The sequence below is a fragment of the Gallus gallus genome, chromosome 5 (assembly GCF_016699485.2).
Source record: "Gallus gallus isolate bGalGal1 chromosome 5, bGalGal1.mat.broiler.GRCg7b, whole genome shotgun sequence".
Taxonomy (NCBI): domain Eukaryota; kingdom Metazoa; phylum Chordata; class Aves; order Galliformes; family Phasianidae; genus Gallus; species Gallus gallus.
Window position 1 is genome coordinate 3,832,867 of NC_052536.1, and position 19,033 is coordinate 3,851,899.

The 19,033-nt window shown below is 37.9% G+C and overlaps 1 protein-coding gene across 5 annotated transcripts in view; it reads right to left on the reverse strand.

Moving 5' to 3' along the window:
* Positions 1-2,549: 2,549 nt before the first annotated feature.
* Positions 2,550-19,033, reverse strand: part of LGR4 (leucine rich repeat containing G protein-coupled receptor 4) — a 60,534-nt gene continuing 44,050 nt past the window's right edge. For all 5 annotated transcript variants that reach the window (XM_426162.8, XM_046942137.1, XM_040702059.2 and 2 more), the window contains exons 5-18: positions 17,691-17,906; positions 16,970-17,041; positions 15,825-15,893; positions 15,156-15,227; positions 14,998-15,069; positions 14,261-14,329; positions 13,930-14,001; positions 13,256-13,321; positions 11,990-12,061; positions 11,013-11,084; positions 10,601-10,726; positions 9,151-9,272; positions 8,442-8,516; positions 2,550-5,545 (exon numbers count right to left, since the gene is read on the reverse strand). In XM_426162.8, the coding sequence (XP_426162.3) occupies positions 4,263-5,545; positions 8,442-8,516; positions 9,151-9,272; positions 10,601-10,726; positions 11,013-11,084; positions 11,990-12,061; positions 13,256-13,321; positions 13,930-14,001; positions 14,261-14,329; positions 14,998-15,069; positions 15,156-15,227; positions 15,825-15,893; positions 16,970-17,041; positions 17,691-17,906 (2,458 nt within the window). In that variant the 3' untranslated portion in view covers positions 2,550-4,262. The remainder of the gene's footprint in view (positions 5,546-8,441; positions 8,517-9,150; positions 9,273-10,600; positions 10,727-11,012; positions 11,085-11,989; positions 12,062-13,255; positions 13,322-13,929; positions 14,002-14,260; positions 14,330-14,997; positions 15,070-15,155; positions 15,228-15,824; positions 15,894-16,969; positions 17,042-17,690; positions 17,907-19,033) is intronic.

Genomic DNA, 19,033 nt, shown 5'->3' on the forward strand with positions numbered 1-19,033 from the left:
ACAAACTAAGGCATAGGCTACATACCTTTAGTTAGCTGATACCAACCAGACGCCCATGAAGAATATATGTCTACATTTTACTCACCGACTGAAAAAAATACAAAATAATTTGAATAAATGTAGTTCAGTTTAAGAAGTCTTGAGTCTTTTTACTTCATGATGTGGGGAAAAGTGTTACAGCACAAAACTACTTAGCTCCATACTCACAGTCAGAGCTGATCGAGAGCTCTCTGTCTGTGCACTGGTATTTTTATGCTTGCATCTGTAGTTCTGCTTAATTAAAGCGGTCTTGGATTGCTTCGGTTTTCCTTCATTTTCTGGCCCATTCTCATCCTTGCAGTACGCCATTCCCACTACTGGTCCCAGTTCAAGCTTTCTGTTCATTGCAAATACAGAGCCATCTCTTTTCAAGGGCCACAGACTTGAGAATGAGCTTCCCTCTTTAAGGGAACATGCAAGAATCCTATGAAACAAATTTATAGTAAAATCCCATCTTTACAGTTCAATAGCACAATTCCTGCTCCACTCATTTGGCTGGATTTCACCTTCTACGTAATCAGTATGCATCTGTTTTTGTACTGGTTGGAGATCATGGCACTACTACTATTGAACAGACTTCACTTGTTAAGCTACTTATGCAAAGCAGATTTATTTACTTACTCTGGGACTGACATTTGCAAAAGACACTAGTGAGTTATGCATTCTTTTGTTATTCAAAACCAATGATTAAACTTGTGTTGTTATCCTCAATTCTGAACAATTTCCTTATAGTAAACATAGCCACAGTGACCATTAACTAGTATTCTCAAATAAAACCTAAATAATATTTTTTTCCTAGTGTAGTGCCACAACTGCAACAATATGGAATGTGTCCATTCATCCTCCATGCACAAAAAGCAGTAAATAAAACACAGTAACTTATGATGCATTATCCCATTCCACCTTTCATTTGTTTCCTTACTTTCTGAATCATATTCAATTGCTAGCTTGAGAGTAAATAGCTCAGATTCTACTGTACAGTATATGAAAGCAAATATTAAAAATCTCTAGCTAAAAATAAACTTATTATACCAGCAATAAAAGATCAAAAGCATCTATGTAATTAAAAGTTATTAAATTGAGAGTACGTATGAAATAAACTGCGCGTTGTACTTTTAATTAAAAATATGTGCTTTTTAATTAAAAATATTACCCTGTAAATTAAAACCAAAGGCTTAAAAATTATAATCAAAGTTAAAAGTATCCCGGTACAACCCTGAGATTTCTGAGTAAATTTGTGATTAAACTATGAGATTTCTACCATAATGGAAAAGAGCGGAAGGGATCTAAACTCAACAGTTGTCAAGCGGATACATTATTTATGTAATTTCAGATAAAGTGTTCTCACCAGAATACTTTCTTAGAGCAAGTCAACAGCTGTCCATAAACTACTTAACAGGGAGAAGGTGTGGAATATCTCAGCAACAACTTCTGGCATCTTCAGTTTTTCCCTCTGCACCACTGCAGAAAGCTTCTTACTCAGAACATCAGGAGGAGGAAGAAACAGTGAATCCTCTCCTTGCTCAAAAGCTTTCATTTGTTTGAAGTCAACAGCAAATTCTTTTTGCCTGCTACACCAGGTGCTGGAGCTCAGTACAACAGTTGCTTAGGGTTGCTTTGAACATCCAGCAAAGACATGTGACAAAGGAGGGATTGAGTACTTGGTGGCTGGATTTCTTTGCATTCCCCTCAAGTGACTGCCCACAGATGCTGCGCATTTGGTGACTGAGACAGGCAAGTTCTACAGCACTGCTTCTCAATGAATTCATTTTAGTAGCTACGGCCTGCATTCCTTCTCCTCTACCAGCTGTTAAAACCTGAGCACGTTGCAAGACACTGGACTGACTGCATTAAAAGATAACCACTAGCACAACAACTCAAAAAACATTAATGCTGCATAGTGAAATATTGGAACTCCAAATGAAGAAAAATTGACCATTTTAAAAGCACTTCAGTGAAGACTCATTTGTAAAACAGAAGACAACACATATTATTACTCAAGAGCATTGTGGAAAATTCAGTTGGCTTTTTGGAGCTCAATAGCTGGATTTCCTTCCTATTGGTTATAAAATGGCACCTGAAATTTGTTTTCATTTTCCAAAATACTGTCATCTGTGAGTAGCCGACCAACAGAGTAACAAACCACCTCTTCCAAAATTACGGTTTCAAACAATGGAAATGCCACAAAAAACAAAGTCAGCATCTGTACAATCTTCCAAGCCATATTAAAAGCACTTGAACTTGAATACAATACATAATATCTATTTTAAAGAGACTGCTTTGCAAAAGGGTAAGTACTTCTCTTAAAGTTTTAACCTTTTGCAGGCCAAGAGGCTGCATTAATCAGAAATGGTCAATCCACTGAATCCACGGTAAACTGGCAACTTTCTTATTTTGCTGGCTTTTCCTTCCCAAAACCCTAACCACGTTAATTCTGTTGGTTGTTGTCTACAGTTTCATGCCCGTGCACCATTTTCAGCCTCAACTTTGGAAAAACAGAAAAATAACCATCAGTGTTCATGTACCCTTTATTTGCTTTCAGTGTAACATTCCATGCTAACTGCAGATGTTATATTCATGAGTATAAATATAAGAACTAACAGCTCTGGATTGGTTTTCTTCTGTTTTTACACGTGAATATTTTGGCTTACAAAATTAACAGCATACAGTAAATAATCCTCCCATATTTTGTACAAACTACATGATTTTGATATACAAGGATTCTGTTTTTATTACAGTGACAATATACAACCATGTCTATTTACAATGCAAAAAGTATATAAACCACATTTTAAACATTCTGCTACTGGCAGCCACTATTGTTTAGGAGGTAGCTTTAATTAACAAAATGAAGTGAAGCCACATTTCCCATCATGTGTTCTATCAAATAATTTACAGTACAAAGATAAAAATTCATTGTATAAACAGTATATACAGGTTAATTCTCAAAACTGCAATCTAGCTTTAAATCTTAAGAAGAATGTTTCCAGAGTGACTGGGATGGCAGTGAATTCACCCTTGATTTATTATATTATTCAAACAACATAATTACTTAATTGTGCATTCATAATTTTATAACTATCAGATATAAAGATTTCAAACTAAATGTAGATATATTGAGATCACTTAAATCATTTGGATCTCAGGACATAAATGGTTTAAAAATGATGCACTGACTTGCGTGAAAATCAGCAACTTTGCACAGTGTACTTCACACTCACTAAAAAAAAAAAATAATAATGGCAAAAATGCTTTTCTTCTATTGCAAAAATTACTTTCTGTTTCCTCCCCGATTACTAAAATCTAAAACTGCTCACAGACAATACTGGTAAGCACTAGCACTCAACAGGCTGCAGAGAATTAGCCAGTCTTTTTCTACCAACCCATGAGCTGTGTATGTCGGCAGCACTGCTAACACACTGCCTGATGCATCCAAGTTCCTTCCAACAACGTGACCCTACTGCGTAATACTGAAGAAGATGGCTGTGGTTCACCTGAAGTAATTCATCGTCACTGAAAAACATCTTCAGCCCTATTACTCCTGACAGCTGTTAATATTCTTATTGCATCATCTGCAGATATTGTGATTACAAGTGTTTTTATTACAACAATCTTTTTTAAAAAGAAAAATTCTGAATGCTGGCTTGAAATACAAAACAAAAACAGTATTCCCATATTGCTCTCACAGTTATGCATGGGAGAACTAATCCCTTTTTTGGCCCTGCAGTAAAATTCATCCTGAGATTCAATGCTGAATACACTATATAAAGCTAGCAAGAGAGTTGTTGCTTAATTATAGAAAAGTCACATTTAAAAATAATTTCTTTAATATTAACAGCTGTCCTTTATATTGTGCTTTGGCAGGAAAAATAAAATAATCAGAACTTACCTCACCAACAGCAGAAGTAAAACACAACTGGACTACAACATGGAAACAGACCATCAGCATGTAAAAATGGTATAAAAGGAATCGTTATTGCTCAGACAGAGTAAAAATACTGGGTAACAAATTTGGTTGACCAATTATTTACAGTCAGGGCAATTTATTTATTTGTTTAATTCTTTTTAAATGTATGGCTCAAGAAATGACTGCCCACTTCCCTTCTTTTAGAAATGACACTAAACAATGATTACAAAAGTGCTTCCTGCTCGGAAAGGCTGAAAGAGGCAATGGTCTGTGAAGTGTGGTACCTCCTTGTTAGGAGAGTCAGCAGTTGAGCCTCTCAGTCTTTAATTCTTGGTATGTTGATGTTGTAGGCATAGCGAACCAGAGGGAAGCCTCGGCTTTGGTAGAAGCAGGCCCGGCCACAGGCCTGCACTTGGTCTGAGCTGTCCGACACGAAGGAGTCATCTTCGTCTGCATAGTCGGAGTGGGCTGACTGGGTGCCGCAGTCTGACCAGTAGCCATCCGGCCTTTGGCAAGGCACCACTGCCAGTGTGGGGCAGCTGTGGGATTTGATCAAGTGTTTGCATGGCACAGGCTTGGACAGGAGGAGCGATTCACAGCACTCGCACATGGCGACGTTACCCTGCAGGTGTGTGTACATGCCACAGTCATAGTAAAAGTCCTGCGTTGCACATCCCCCTTGAGCACTGATGGAGATGGCTACCACTCCATTCTTCCTTGTCACCTGGCGCCTGAGCAACTTCCAGTCCTCCTTGAACTTTGGGTTGAAGAAGACGTACAGGACCGGGTTCAGGCACGCGGGTAATGGAAAAAATATCAAGGTAACAGACTTCATGATCTCAGGGCTGATAGAAATCGCAGTGATCAACGGTGCAAACGAGAAAAATGCAACAGGGCAGAAAAAGATGCAGTTTGTGAAGATTAGCCACGCGACATGCTTAATCATGCAGGACTGTGAGTTTTCTGAGAGGTCCTCTTTTTCCAAGTTGCAGTAAAGTTTAGTGTAGATAATAGCCATCAGCAAAAATGCCAATGAATTCAGAAGCACTAAAGTTACTGTGAAGCCCAGGGAAGGAGTCTCTCCAGTGGGGAAGGGCAAGCAAAGGGGTGATGCCGAATACTCTGCTTTATGGAAAAGTGGTAAGCATCCTGCTACCACAGCACACAGGAAAGCAAGAACTGCTGCGATTTGAAACTGTTTTTGGTGATTGCTTTTCCCCTTTTTAATGATTTCCTTTGCAGAGAAGCTCCGTTCAACAGCCGCCAACATCAGGAAAAAAATGGCACTTTCTGATGAAAATACTGCAAGAAAGCCAGCGACTCTGCAACCACTGCCTGTCTCCCACCATATGCCAAATTCAGCAAATCTTCCCCAAGAGATAGCATCCAAGAAAGTTAAAATACCAGTATAGACTCCCATAAATAAGTTAGAGACAGAAATCAGACCTATGAACAGTTTGGAAGATGGCAATGGAGCACAAGATGCAAATACTGTTAACATGACAAGCAGGTTGAAGAACAAAGCAACCAAAAAAATAAACCAGACAGTAAGTCGAATCATCCAGCTTCCCAGTAAATATTCACAAGGCTTAAAAGCACCTACAAGAAAAAAAGCAGAAGGACAACCAGTTTAGGAAAAAAAAAAAAAACTGTGCCTTGATAAGGAGTTTATTCAAATGTTTTACAAGACTACTCGTTCATTAATTGATGAATAGAGTACCCAGCTGAACTGCTAAATAGGTCACTTGAAAGTAAGCTGTTCTGCTGAAGCTATTTACTAATTAATTATGCCTGAAATAGTAATTACTGTGATGAATGGTCACTTGGGAATACTTTAAATAAACAAACTAGGTAAACACACTTAACTACCTTTAAGCTCCTCAAAATAGTTTTTATTAGTGTCACCTACATACTTCATTATTGGTGGGTTTTTTGTTTTTTGTTTTTGGTTTTTTTTTTTTGAGATTTTATACTTTATTAAAAAGTTGGCAACTATACAAAATCAAATGTTTGAAACCAACTTATAAGGGGTAAGGTGTTTTTTTTTTTTAATTAACATGCTCTCTGAAAACATGCTTTACAAACATGCCTTCTAGAATTGCTTCTGGTCATAAGGAAGTATGTATAAAACAGCCAACAAATTCAATTTATCAGCTTTAATAGGTACAGGAATTCACCTCTCCCCAGCTCTGTCTTATGGGAGGGCTTTGTGAGCTTGGAAAGCCATATATGAAGAATTGGATTTCCTTCTTCTTTTGCCACTGAGGTGAAGAACTAAGTGGTAAAAGAAGAATACTTTAAATAATAATATCTAGCAAGCAAAATAATATGAGGCAAGACCAGCAAAAAGGTCACCATTTCTGCATACCCTTCTAATCCTTCTAATTGCTATTTATTCCATAGGGAAATCCCACTGATTTTAAGTAAGAATTAGAAGAATTTAACCTCTCCTTTATCCCCATTAGGTTCTGCTAATTGTTCTAAACACAATACCAAGGGATCCCTCTGTGTAGTCAGGTCCTCTGTGAACTGAAGGCAAAGCAAAAAGCCACCAAACCGTGCTGCCAAACAGGGCTCACAGAACAGCTCCTGAGCTGTCCATCCAGAGCCCTTGGTCTCGGCCCCATGTAGCTCCCACCCTCCTTTTAGGAAAGTGAAAGGTAAGCAAAACCCAATCCTAATGCTGGCTGCAGAGAAAGCTTCAACATCAGCGCAGGCATCTATCTCCGAATGCCTCAAGCAACTTGCAGAAGTAACTGAGGTGACAAGACAGGAAGGAATCTTTTTGTTTGTTTGAATGACCAAGCTTAATTTCTGAGTAAGAAATAATGCTGCTAATTGGATTATCAGACCAGCAGAATGAGCATTAGATCCTTCTCCCTCTTCTCCCTTTCTTTCTGCAGGTATTTCTGAGCAGGAGGTCCTCAAGGGATCTAAACTGAATATACTTAAAAGTAAAAACAACTTCCTACTTAAGAAATTTTAAAATGCAATTTGTGCTTCCAAAATCAATTTGAAATCTGTTCTGTAATCACTACATCATGGTGCACCCTTAGACAAAGAACAAAAACGTGCCAAACCCATTGGGAAAATTCATGCTAGGGAGAACGAATTTTGCTGCTTGAGTTCAGCAATCCATTCCTGCCATTAGGCAAAGTGGAAAGTGGATCTACGGGATAAGCAATGATTCAGAATTTAGGTGGTGGGTGGAGCGTCCTACTTATGACCAGACAACAGCACAGCAGGGAAAATAAGTTGCTAGCATGGGAGGGACGGGTGAAAAACAAGGCAAATTGTGAACTTGTAAAACAAGCTCTTAGCTCCTTGTAGAGCTACAGCACCTCTGGTATGGGCAAAAAGAGAGATAAAGGCTTTAAAGATTTAACCTGTGTAACAGATCAGCTGAACTCTCATTCTGCAAACAGGAGCTCAAACCACATAAGCAGCATTAGTCAAATTAGTTCTCAGCATAGAGTTACATTAGTAGTGTATTTGATTTTCTGACCACGTTTTTTTTTACTGTAATCTAGAAATCTTTGTAATATTCTGTACACTAAAGCTAGAGCTATCTCAAAAGATGAAGAGCTAACAGGTGAGTTTTTACAGTGGATGTAAAATACCAGTCTAGGAAAAAAAGAATAAAACTTGGAGAACTTCTGTTGATCCGGAATCAACTTCACTGGAAGCATACTGGAAGCATAATCTGTGTACTCCTATCCATGCAAACAGGAGGATACAAGATGTGTAAAAGCTTCTCTCAACAGCCCATGGGAAGGGTGAGGAAGTAGGAGGCACCACAGCCAGCACTTTAGGAGCTGAGAGGAACTGTGCATGGAAATGCATAGTGGAAAGAAGATAAGCAGAAGGGCAGCAATGAAACTGCCTAGGAATATTTGTCTACAAGATCAAAGACTTTCAACACTCCTAAGCCATTCAAGCCCAAACTGGAGTTCTGGTACTCACTGTATCAATATCCACAGCAGTTTAAGATGTTACTCCAGCTACTAGCAACAGCCCTCTGCTGTCAGTTAATGCTGCCACAAAAGGGCTAGGAGAACACTGTCAGGCTGTTTAAACCCCAATGACAATAGTTTAAGCTTTTAAAAGCACAGGCTGACTTCTTGCTGAAACAGATGAGCATTCATACCATCTGCTCCGCAGATACTTCATTGACAAGAGTAACACAGAATTAGGGGGCAGTGCATTAAACACAGCAAGCTCCAAATACAAGTCTGGTATGTTCTGCTTATGGAAACCAACTTCAGTTTTTTGGTAACGTAGTTCTCCCATACAGTGTCGTGTCTAAAGCTGAGGCAGATCTTTGTGACTCTCATCCAAAACAATATTAGCATCAAATGAAGTTTACTAAGTGCTACAGAATTTAACCTTCTCTATATGGAGTGAATGAGGAACAAAGCATATTTCTTCAGACAGCTGTTTGCATAACACTATGCATGAAGTTCAATATGTGGCTAAAGCACTTTATTAGATTTACCTATTGCTGGTGTGCAGTGAATAATAGTCTGACCCAGTTCCGCATTTTCCTCATTTCTTAGACCATCTGCATCAGCTGTATCCAAGTAAAATGAAAAACAGATTAGTTGTAGAAAGAAAGAAAAAAAACCAAAATGTAATGAAGCTGCCTAGGACAGAAACACAGCTTTGAAAGATCAAAGACTTAACACTTTGCCAGCTTTCAAGCCTATAACAAGTGGAGTAGTTCTAGTTTACCCCATAACGTTGAATACTCAATGCAGAAATTGCTGCAGCAGTTTAAGTTACTACTGCCTGTTGTAGCTGCTCACAGTGCTTTGTAATAAAGAAATAACATCTTTCATCACCAGGGAAAAAGATCTACCAGCTTTGAACTAGACAATGCAACGACAAGCTTTCTGAACATGTGGGCCAAAATACTGAAATCATGAGAACATTTCTGCTCTGGCACAAAATGACAGAATGAGTCCTGGCAGTTTAATACAGTTTTAACCAAAAGAAAAAAAAAAAAGAAAAAACCCAACAAAAACAGGCACATCTCACACTATCAGATAAATCCACTTCACAATTTTAGAAAGAACATGGCACCTGTCTATCCGCAAGCAATTGCTCAGCACTTTCAGAGCCAGCTTTTCCATGTTTGTTTATTCAAAGACAACATACACTGTTACTTGGTCCCACATGTTCCTCATTAGGATAAGTGCACTTACTCTTTTCACGATCCCCCATGGCATCTTGATCTTGGTGACTAGAATCTTCAGCATTTGAGTTTAAGTAAGAATCACAGCCCCAAAATGCACAGCACTGGTAAGCATATGGTACCGATAGAGACCTGAAATACAGGCAAAACAATGAAGATCTGATGCTACTTTAAGGTGTATCACCTATTAAAAATATTAAGGGACACGCTTAGTGCTAAAACTAAGTTTTTTGTCACGGTCATTAAGAAAAAGAAAATTCAAATTGGATCAGCTGTAATCATTTCTGATGAATTTTTTTCACAAGATAAAGGACAGGTGATGCATCCAAGTCTCGCCTGCAACAAGGATGTTTTGCTCTCTTCACTTCTCCTTTTCTTCCTTTTAAAAAACAAATTCTGATCAATGCTTGTGGCGTTACTGTACAAATAAAAACTGCAAATTAATCAAGTTAATTTATACAGAACTGTTTTGTAAGAAAGTTAATTCCTAAATGACCAAGATGTTATAAAGGCATTTTGTTTCTTCAAAAAGAAAATTGTTTTTGCTATTGTCTTTCTGCATGCTTGCTAGAAATGGTACATGCTATTAATCCTGGTAGAAGTGTAGTACACCTGCATACAGAGATTTTAAAAGTCCACGTAAACAATTAGATAATAGCAGACCAAAAGCTAACTTTTCTTACTCAGGGCTACAGTATCAACTATTTGCAGCACTGTTCTGCAATTATGTTCCTGTAAATTTTTACGAGGAAAAATGGTCTGAAGGCTCCCACAGGGCATTAGCTCTCAAACACAGACCACAAACAAAAAGCTCATCTGTTGTTTCCATGGGATTGCTGAGGCCTAATTCTAAGAGTGACACAGAATCTTCTGCTAGCCTTACACAAATTAACAGTATCTACATCTCCATTTTTTCCATTGGGCGGTATAGGAAACAATTTTTAACTGTTTCTTGAAGACTGAAATATCCATGTGTACAAAGATCTTTCAAAATGGAAATCAGTTCACCACCTCTGATCACCTATTGAAATCAGTAACAGGTTTCCCTTTGAATGATTACTGTTACTCTTATCATTCACCTCCAAGAATAAACAGCATATGTACCAAGTGTGGTGATTATGGAATCAGGCACCTGCAAGTCTGTTCCCGTTTTTCACACACTGAAAGACAGATGTGCTCAGTTCAGTAACAAATGGAATCTATCCAAACCACTGCTATAAAGTCAGATGATTATATCTGCCTGAAAAGTGGCATAGGAAAAATGTAACAGGTTCCAGGAAAATAGTCTGCAAGTGGCATTTCCATCAGAACAGTTGGGATGCCAATACTGAGGCACTACAGGACTTGCTGAAGGGCCTGATCATCTGTCATATTATCTAAGTTGGCTTCATTTATTGTCAAATTGCTTGCCACTGAGTAAGTAAGGAAGTGCGGTACTGTAGTGCTATTAACCAACATACCGAAGCTTTGCAAAGTTCTGCGCTGCCAAAGCTTCTTTCAGCTCAGAATTTCCTGCAAGTTTAAGTTGGTTCAATCCACTCAATCCTTCTGTTGGAACTGAGGTGAGTTCATTGAAACTTAGGTCTCTGAAATGTGAATATTAAGACAGTGTTACAACAACATAAGTTTGATGTCTTTAAGGTCTCACACCAAAGCTGTGGTCTGGAAAATGACTCTTGGTGCTGCAGGTGCTTTAGAGTATGCCTTGTTCTGTATGAGTACACCCTGCATAGCTTCAGTGAGCATGAGGTTTCATGATCCACGGAGATGAAACGTATGATGGACACATGCCAGTTTTAAGCTAAAAGCATTTACTATCTCAGCAATTTAATGACAGAGAGAGGAGGCTACTGTACAGAATAGCCTACTTACAGATTAACAATAGCTCCAATGGTGGTGAAAGCTTCCTTGTGGATCTTACAGATTCGATTTCGACTGAGGTCACTGCAACAAAAGCCAAGTATGATTATTTTAGCAGCTTCATCTAACCGTTGCAACAACCACTGTTCAGAGAAGAAGTACATCCATTATACATAATGGCACATCAATTATACCTCTGATAGAAAAGCCAAACAACCCTACCATTTCCCTTCTCCCCCCAGTCAGACAGGTGCAGTAGAAGCTGAACCTCTAGGTCAGGCAGCCATAACCAGCTTCACCCCATTCCCAAGGTAGCAATTGTATCCTACTAGAACTCCCTTTTCCCCTTTTTTCCTTAGCCCTGGCAGTTCAGCTGGTGCTCCCAAGGCAGAGGCAGGCTTTGGCATCACCCATTCCCAGGCTGAAGGTGCCAGGAAGATCACTTTGGTGACAACACCTGCAGCAGGGCAAGGCAGAAGGGGTGGGGGAACAGAACAAAGAAAAGGACATCTACTTTGTTGGATTTCAAAATCCAGATGCAGCTCCTGCTTGATCACTATGATTTATATTAAGATACTCCTTTCAAATCCCCTGTCAACATCTGAATTTTTTTTCCCAGATAACTTCACTGTTTCTATGTAATCTTCATACAGCTAGACTTGTGAAGGTAGGGGATAATTTTGATTACTGGTCTGCTCCTCTCAAGGAAAACAGATAAAATGATCCAATAAATAGCACAATGCAAAACAGTAGACTACCAAAAAAATTCTCTTTAGATACATATATATGTGAATGTCTACAAAGGCAAAATGGAGTGTAAAATTGGCAGCTGCTAGTATAGCATCTCTTGCATATTGTTTGCTTCACCTTAGGATCCAGCATTCTTGGCCTTTTGACATAAACAAGATTCACAACACCAAACCCAATGTCAATTTACGCTGGAGTCAAAAAGATTTTGTTTTATTCAGTATGTGTCTATGTACACTTACAGTATACGAAGGGAGGACAGTCCTTGAAAGGTATCATCTGTGATTTCATGGATTTGATTATGCTGTAAGGAACTGTGAAGAAACAAAACTTTATTGGCAAACAGGCTAACTTCAGACCAAGGAATAGCTTGATGGCTGCTAATAAGAAGAGGTAGCCTTCCCAAGGGCAAGGTGTTTTCCAGTTTCCCCTTACACAAACTACATTTCACATTAGCTACAATAGCATAAATATAATGGTCCTTTGTGGCACCTTTACTCAATCTCAATTCACAGATCTTATAATTTAAAGGAGAGTGCTGAGTGTGAATGGAATTACTTCCAAGTGAAAAGTAGCACTTGGCAAACTATCAAGAGTCACTGAGATTTAACGCAAATCTACTTAACTCTTCAAGGAATCTTTAGGACACTTTAACACCCTCGATGCACTTTCAATTCTCAATATAGATTTATGAAAGGAAAATGCTGAGAAATGCTTCAAGAACTAATGGGCAAGTTATACTTCCAGTTCATTTGCCCTCGATGTCCCTTTCCGACAAACTCCATTAGTCTCCCTTGTGTATACATCAACAACATGTTCTAACAAAAATTACATCAATGGTGCCTTTGTTGGAGAGTACCAGGCTTTTCTCACACACCATGAGCTCTGAAGATGTATTGCCAGATGTTTTACAGCGAAAAACAGGTACAATGAGCCCAAAGTTGTCAGAGTATAGTAGCAAAGACCTGTGAGAAGCCTATTATTCCCAATCTCATTAAGTGTTAAGAAAGTTGAGAGCAGGGGAGGTTTAAGGAGAAGCAGGAACACTGGTAGGTGAAAAAATGCATAGGGTCTAAAAATAAAGTTTAAGAAGCTTTATACCAATGAAATAAGGAAGAACAAAGACAGGTTTTGAGAAAGAGAATGCGCCTCACAGGAATTACAGGAGAAAGTATTTTACCAGAGTACAGACTGTTGGTTGAAGGTAACTGAAGTATGGAAGAAATACAAGGCAGGAAGGAAAACACCCAACTGCTCATTACATTTGTGCATATAGCAATACTTCTACACATCAAGATTCACGTGTCCTTCACTCTTTTTTGTGCCATAGGAACAATTAAACCCGAGCTGCTTGAATTTTCTGCCCAGCAGTCTTCACACGACACAGCCACATGGCCTTAATCTTAGAAGTGTATTTGTCATCAAAAGTGAAGCAAAAACATTTCTGGAGATTGGGACTCAGGGTACTAAACAGGAAATAAAGATAACCACTGTGTATTTCTACTCACATTTCTTCCAAGGAGCGGCAGCCTGTAAAACTTGGGAGGTCCTTTATATTGTTATAAGACAAGTCCCTTCAAAACAGGAAATGGAAAGAGGATGCTTAATTTAACTCTGCTCTAACTGGAACATCTCATCACTGGATATATGCGTAGCAAAAAACCATACTGTCCAAGCTACCTGAATTCTGAGAGCTGTAATATAAAATCATGTTTAGATTTAAGTGGCCAGAGCGTATGCAAAGCAGAAATTTAGTGCAAATTTTTATTTAGGGTGCTGCTACCTCCCAGAATTTTTCATGAAATTCTGCAGCAAAAAAAAGGAGACTAGAAACTTGTAAACAACATTTAAATACCTATGCAAAAGATAAGTCCCACATCATCGTCCTCTATCTCAATTCATCTTCTATAAAACAAAATAATATTTCTTCTCTGTTTTTCAGGAATTGGTTTTGTTCCAAATTTTCTTGTGCATTCTTTGTAAACATGGCTTTGCCTACTCCCAAATGGTTCCATTTGCCAGTTTGTTCTTTTGCATTTATTTTAAACACATTCTTACTAATTTTTTAGTCTTGCCTTTATAATACTACCTGAACAATACTTTCCCTTTAAATTAGCTCTACATTCTCTGCATCAAAACATTTTCATCCAAATGAAAATAAGAGCAAAATGTGTACACTTACAAAGTTCGTAGCATCTTTTGCTCTTGGCATAAGTTAACAGGAATACTGTTTATCTTGGTCCCCGTTAGAGTTCTATGAAAAAGAAAATCAAAACACCATATATAAGTATCTGTATTGTTGATCGTATAATATAAGAAGCTTATCTAAGAGCAGAGGTAGGATGGTGTTTTTAGCTGTCAGGTGCTGGATTAAGGCATTAAGACATTTATTGACAAAAGAGAACATATACCCAAGTAGCTCTCTAGATCCCCTAAATCACATTCTAATCATTTCAAATCAGGCAAAATAAAAATAATTAAAAAAAAAAATTATTTCTGCAGAAGATACTTACAAACTCTCCAGATTAACGGTTCCAGTCAAATTGGGAAACCACTGCACCATGCTGGCACCCCGAATGACCCTAAAAAGGACGCCAGAAAAATTAGCTGTCACCTATCACACAAATGAATTACAACATGAAGTCCTGCTATCGGGTAGATATTTTCACTAAGGAGGCATTCTAACATCCCTATTATTGTTTAAATTTTATACATTGAGCTATTCTTCTAAGTGCTTCTTATACTAATAATCTGCTTATTAAATTTTTCCTCTGTTAGAAAAAAGTGGAACTCATCAAATTGGAAAGCATTATATAAAAACACCTACGAAAAAGACATAAACTCTCAGGTAGTTTGTAGGTTCAAAGATTGACATCACGGTCCATTTTGTTACTTGTCACCCCCAGACCTGACATTATTTGAGAATATGCATGCACTAACCTGCAAAACATGCTCACAGTGCACACCTCTGTTCAAAACCATACTGGAGTTTATTTAAGTAAGAACCTGAGCATTTGGCCTGAGGTTATGTCTTATGCAAGGTAATGAAGATTAAAAAAAAGTTGTAAAACATATTTACCAAAGCTTCTGATGAAACTGCATGTTCCTAACAACAACATTTGTTACAATTAACCGCTAAAAAAGTTGTACAGGAGGAGCTAGAAGCAGCCAGGAAATTCTGCTGATTTGATTTTTGAGCCATAGCATTTCATATCTATGTATTGGAGTATTCAGTTGAGAGGATACTTACAGGGAATGCAGATCTGACAGATTCTGAAATGCTGAGTTCCCCACAAAAGACAAAGGATTATCATACAAATGTCTGGAAAATAAAAAGCATGATTCAATCACTGCTCTTACAGTCATCGTCTGCTACAGACTAAAAATAGATGCATGAAAATTACTTACATCATTCTTAGAAGGGGGTTTCCTGCAAATGCACCATCAGGAATTATGGAAATATAGTTACTGTGAAATGCCCTAAAGATATTAGGAAAGAAAACCCGCATTTAGAAATATATTGCCAGTAGATTCAACTAATAGTCATTTTTTCTGTGTAGATACACCTATGCAATTCCCAGCCCCACCCAAATTAGGGTAGTAGTTAAATACGACTATGTAAAACCGTAGCAGCAAGTCTGAAGGCATGATTTTTGTCTATGGCACATCAGCTGAACTGAAAGCGTTTCACTAGAAAGAAATTGTTCTGTCCAAAACATGATCTTACGCTTTCTCTTATTTGCTTCCCTGTTAAAGGAGGGGAAAAGGAAGACACACATGACCAGTGAATACATAATTCTGCTACTGGAGGCTAAAACCTGCTCCTGATTAAGATCTATGCTAATGGTACTCCTGAATAAATTCCTTGGTTGTACAACTCCAAAATCATTTTCAGCAGGCTCCCTCTGTAGTTGTTGATTATATTTTCCTTTAATTATAGCATCACTTAGCATAACTTAATCTGATCAAGGTTGGTGCATAATCAGATGAGTATTCTTAAATCTGGGAATTTCTTTTCTTTTTATTTATGGAAAGGAGAGAGAAAACAGGTAAAAAGGAGCAACAGGCAATACTCACAACTCTTTTAGATTTGGGAGTGCTTTTATGGCTTCAGGGAATTCCACCATGTTATTATAATTTAAATCCCTAGAGGAAACAAAGCAGGAAAGTTTAAAAAATATTTAATCATGATTACGAACTATTAAAATCATTTTTATTTAAGACAACTTGACAACTCAATGAAAGTGAAAAGTTCTAAAAACACCTTTAACTACACCGCAGAATAACCTAATTTTTAACTTAGTTTCAGTCTTCCCATTTATTACATGCCTTAGAACCAGCTAATTAACTTTCTAAGTTACTTAAGATCGCCCAGGATTATTCATGCTAAGCCAAATGACATTTGTTCACAGCAAAGCGCAGTATTTTTCACAGATTTTCATTCAGATTAACTTGCAAAAAAAAATGAACTAAGATTTCAAAATAATAACAACAAAATGTTGACACACATGATTACTCTTTAAAAATATACTCCAAAACCTTTGCTTTCAGGTTTCATAAGAGAAACAGTAAGTAAGCCATTAGGCAATAGCAGATCTCTTCCAACAAAATCGATTCTAAATATTAAACAGAAGCATAGGTAAATGCCATCACACTGGAACAGCGCATATCAGTGATTCATTTAGGAGCTGCCAGGATATCTGCAAGACAGTTTCCAGTGGTGCCCGTGCACCAGTAAGAAAGGAACAGCAGAAAAACAGCCCATTGAGGAACTTCCTGTTCTCACACAATGGATTTGACAACGAATTTTAAATAAGTTTAATCCCACAGTAAATCTGAGAAACAAATATTTGTCCCTTATCACATACAGGGCCACTCAAACACTTCTGATATATATGCCTGAGTCAGTGGAGTGCTGTGCAAAGATACACCAGCTAGATCAGTACTACGAACATTAAGAGCCACGCCATCCATCATGACATTTCACCCAGGCTAATATTTACCTGCTTCTCAACAGAGCTAATTACTTTTGGTTGAGCACTGCACTGATATTACCCTTTACTTTTGAAACCTGAGATGAACACAAGTGTGGGAGTTATGTGTTGTGCTGCACACATGCCTTATTTGCAAAATCTTCATCACAACAGTAAAGTAACCTTGAGTAGGCGATGAATGAGACAAATCACCCTGAACAAAGAATTACTTTAAAGAAGCATACTTACAAGGTTTCAAGGTTGTCCAAACCATCAAAACAGTGTTTTCCTATTGTTTTTATTTTATTGTTATGAAGATGTCTAACAAAGAACAAAGCAAAAATGAAAACACATGAATGACTTCATATAAATTAATAAGTTAGCAGATAATTCTGTGAAATTGAAATAGTTTAATGGTTTAGAAAAAACATTACATGGAATGGATTATGCAGAAAAATGTCTTTCACTGCAAGACAGAAATATTTCACTCTTGTATGGGAACAGAATGGATTGCCTGCTGTCGAGACAACCTATTTTAGAACTTTACTCGCTATCCAGAAGTGTGATAAAATATGATTTAAATGCATAAATAAAAAGAAATTTAATATTTATCTCTGGAAATATTTAGGACTAGATAGAAACACGGCCTGTGGCAGGTAGTATTTTCTTTATATTTTAATATCTTTGGAACCATTTTCTGACAGCCACTTATTTGAAATATTCATTACTAAAACGAGATGCCATGAAAACATACAGCAATAAACCCATTTGTTGCACTTTGGAGTTTCTGTTTAGGAGAAAGTCTTCAGCAGATTGACTAGCACATTTGACAAGGGTAACATCTTGCATTGGTAGTAGAGGCTGTTACAAGGCCACTGAACTAAAACAAACAAAACACCATCTTCAGGACCATTTAACTCTAACTGGGGAGAATCTAAGTGATCCATCAAGCAAAGTTACAAATACTCACAGAACAACAAGACTTGAAAGGTTTGTGAACGCATAGTCAGGAATGTGTGTTATTTTGTTAAGGGCCAGCGTCAACGCCTGCAGGGAGGGGAGGTTGCTCAGTGGATGGATGGGAACTTCTGTTAAACTGTTGTCATCCAACCAAAGGTGACGCAACTGCACCAGCCCCTCAAAGCTGTCTTTGGGAACAGCTGTGATGTGGTTAGCATCCAAACGCCTAGATGAAAACAGAGAGAATTGGCACAGTAAAGCCATAAAGTACAAGTAAGTAAAAAAGTAGTTTAAAGCCTTATTACTTGCAAACATTTTTGCTACCTTGAAAATCTTATACTGAAATTATTTAATACCAAAAAGTTTGAGTATTTACTGAAGTGACACGTGAATACTCTTTTGAGTCACATGAAGAGCCCATAACAGAAAGCTTTGTAACAATTTCTTCTCTGACACTTCTATTAAAACATTTTAACCAATTTTTATGCTTACAGTTGGCTTAACCAAGTGAACTGGAAACTAGAGAAACCTCCTTTCCACCAACCTTCTTGCTCCCATAAGTACCTCACTAGAACAAACCTTTAAAATGGCAACTCGATATCGTATCTGAAACTACAGAGGCAGTTACTGCTTTGAACTGATTATCCCTATAGCTACACTGTCAATAGCATCATATACTGCTATGTATTGGTCTGGGTACTTCTGTACACCTTAAGCAACTACCTTAGAAAATAGCATTACTAAAAGCAGTGTTCGAACAAAGTCAGAGTTAGAAATCGCGTTGCCACATAAAACACTGTAAACCATCAGCTAAATCTGACATATTTCTTTCACTCTGGCAGCTGATCTCTTCTATCATGCTCTACAAGAAATGGAAAACAGAACTCTAGCACTGTTCAGTGTTGCCTATTATTGGATTTGCCATTGCATTTTCCCCCAAATTCACTCTGATCTAAAATATTAGCAGTAGCAATGACTTTGCAGTCTTTCCAAAAGAATAGCAAACCAGACAAGAAAATTCTGCTACAATTCTGGCTCACCTACGCTATTGGGTTTCACAGCTTCTTCACATTTCAAAGCATCCAAAAAAAATAACTCCACACCTGGAAACTGTGTGTCCTCAGTTAAGGCCCAGCCATGAAGCCCCAGTGACAGGAGATGCTGGCTTTATTTGTGGTGTCCTGCTGAGAGCCCCCATCCAAGGGAATGGACAGATGCAATACTGCCCAATGCCTGGCTTTGGTAATGAACACTGAAACTCCTATGCAAAATCACATGTTTGTCCTCATGGGATATACTCTGAAGGACAAGAGGTAATGGCTCAACTTGAGCCAAGGAAGGTTCAGGTTGGAT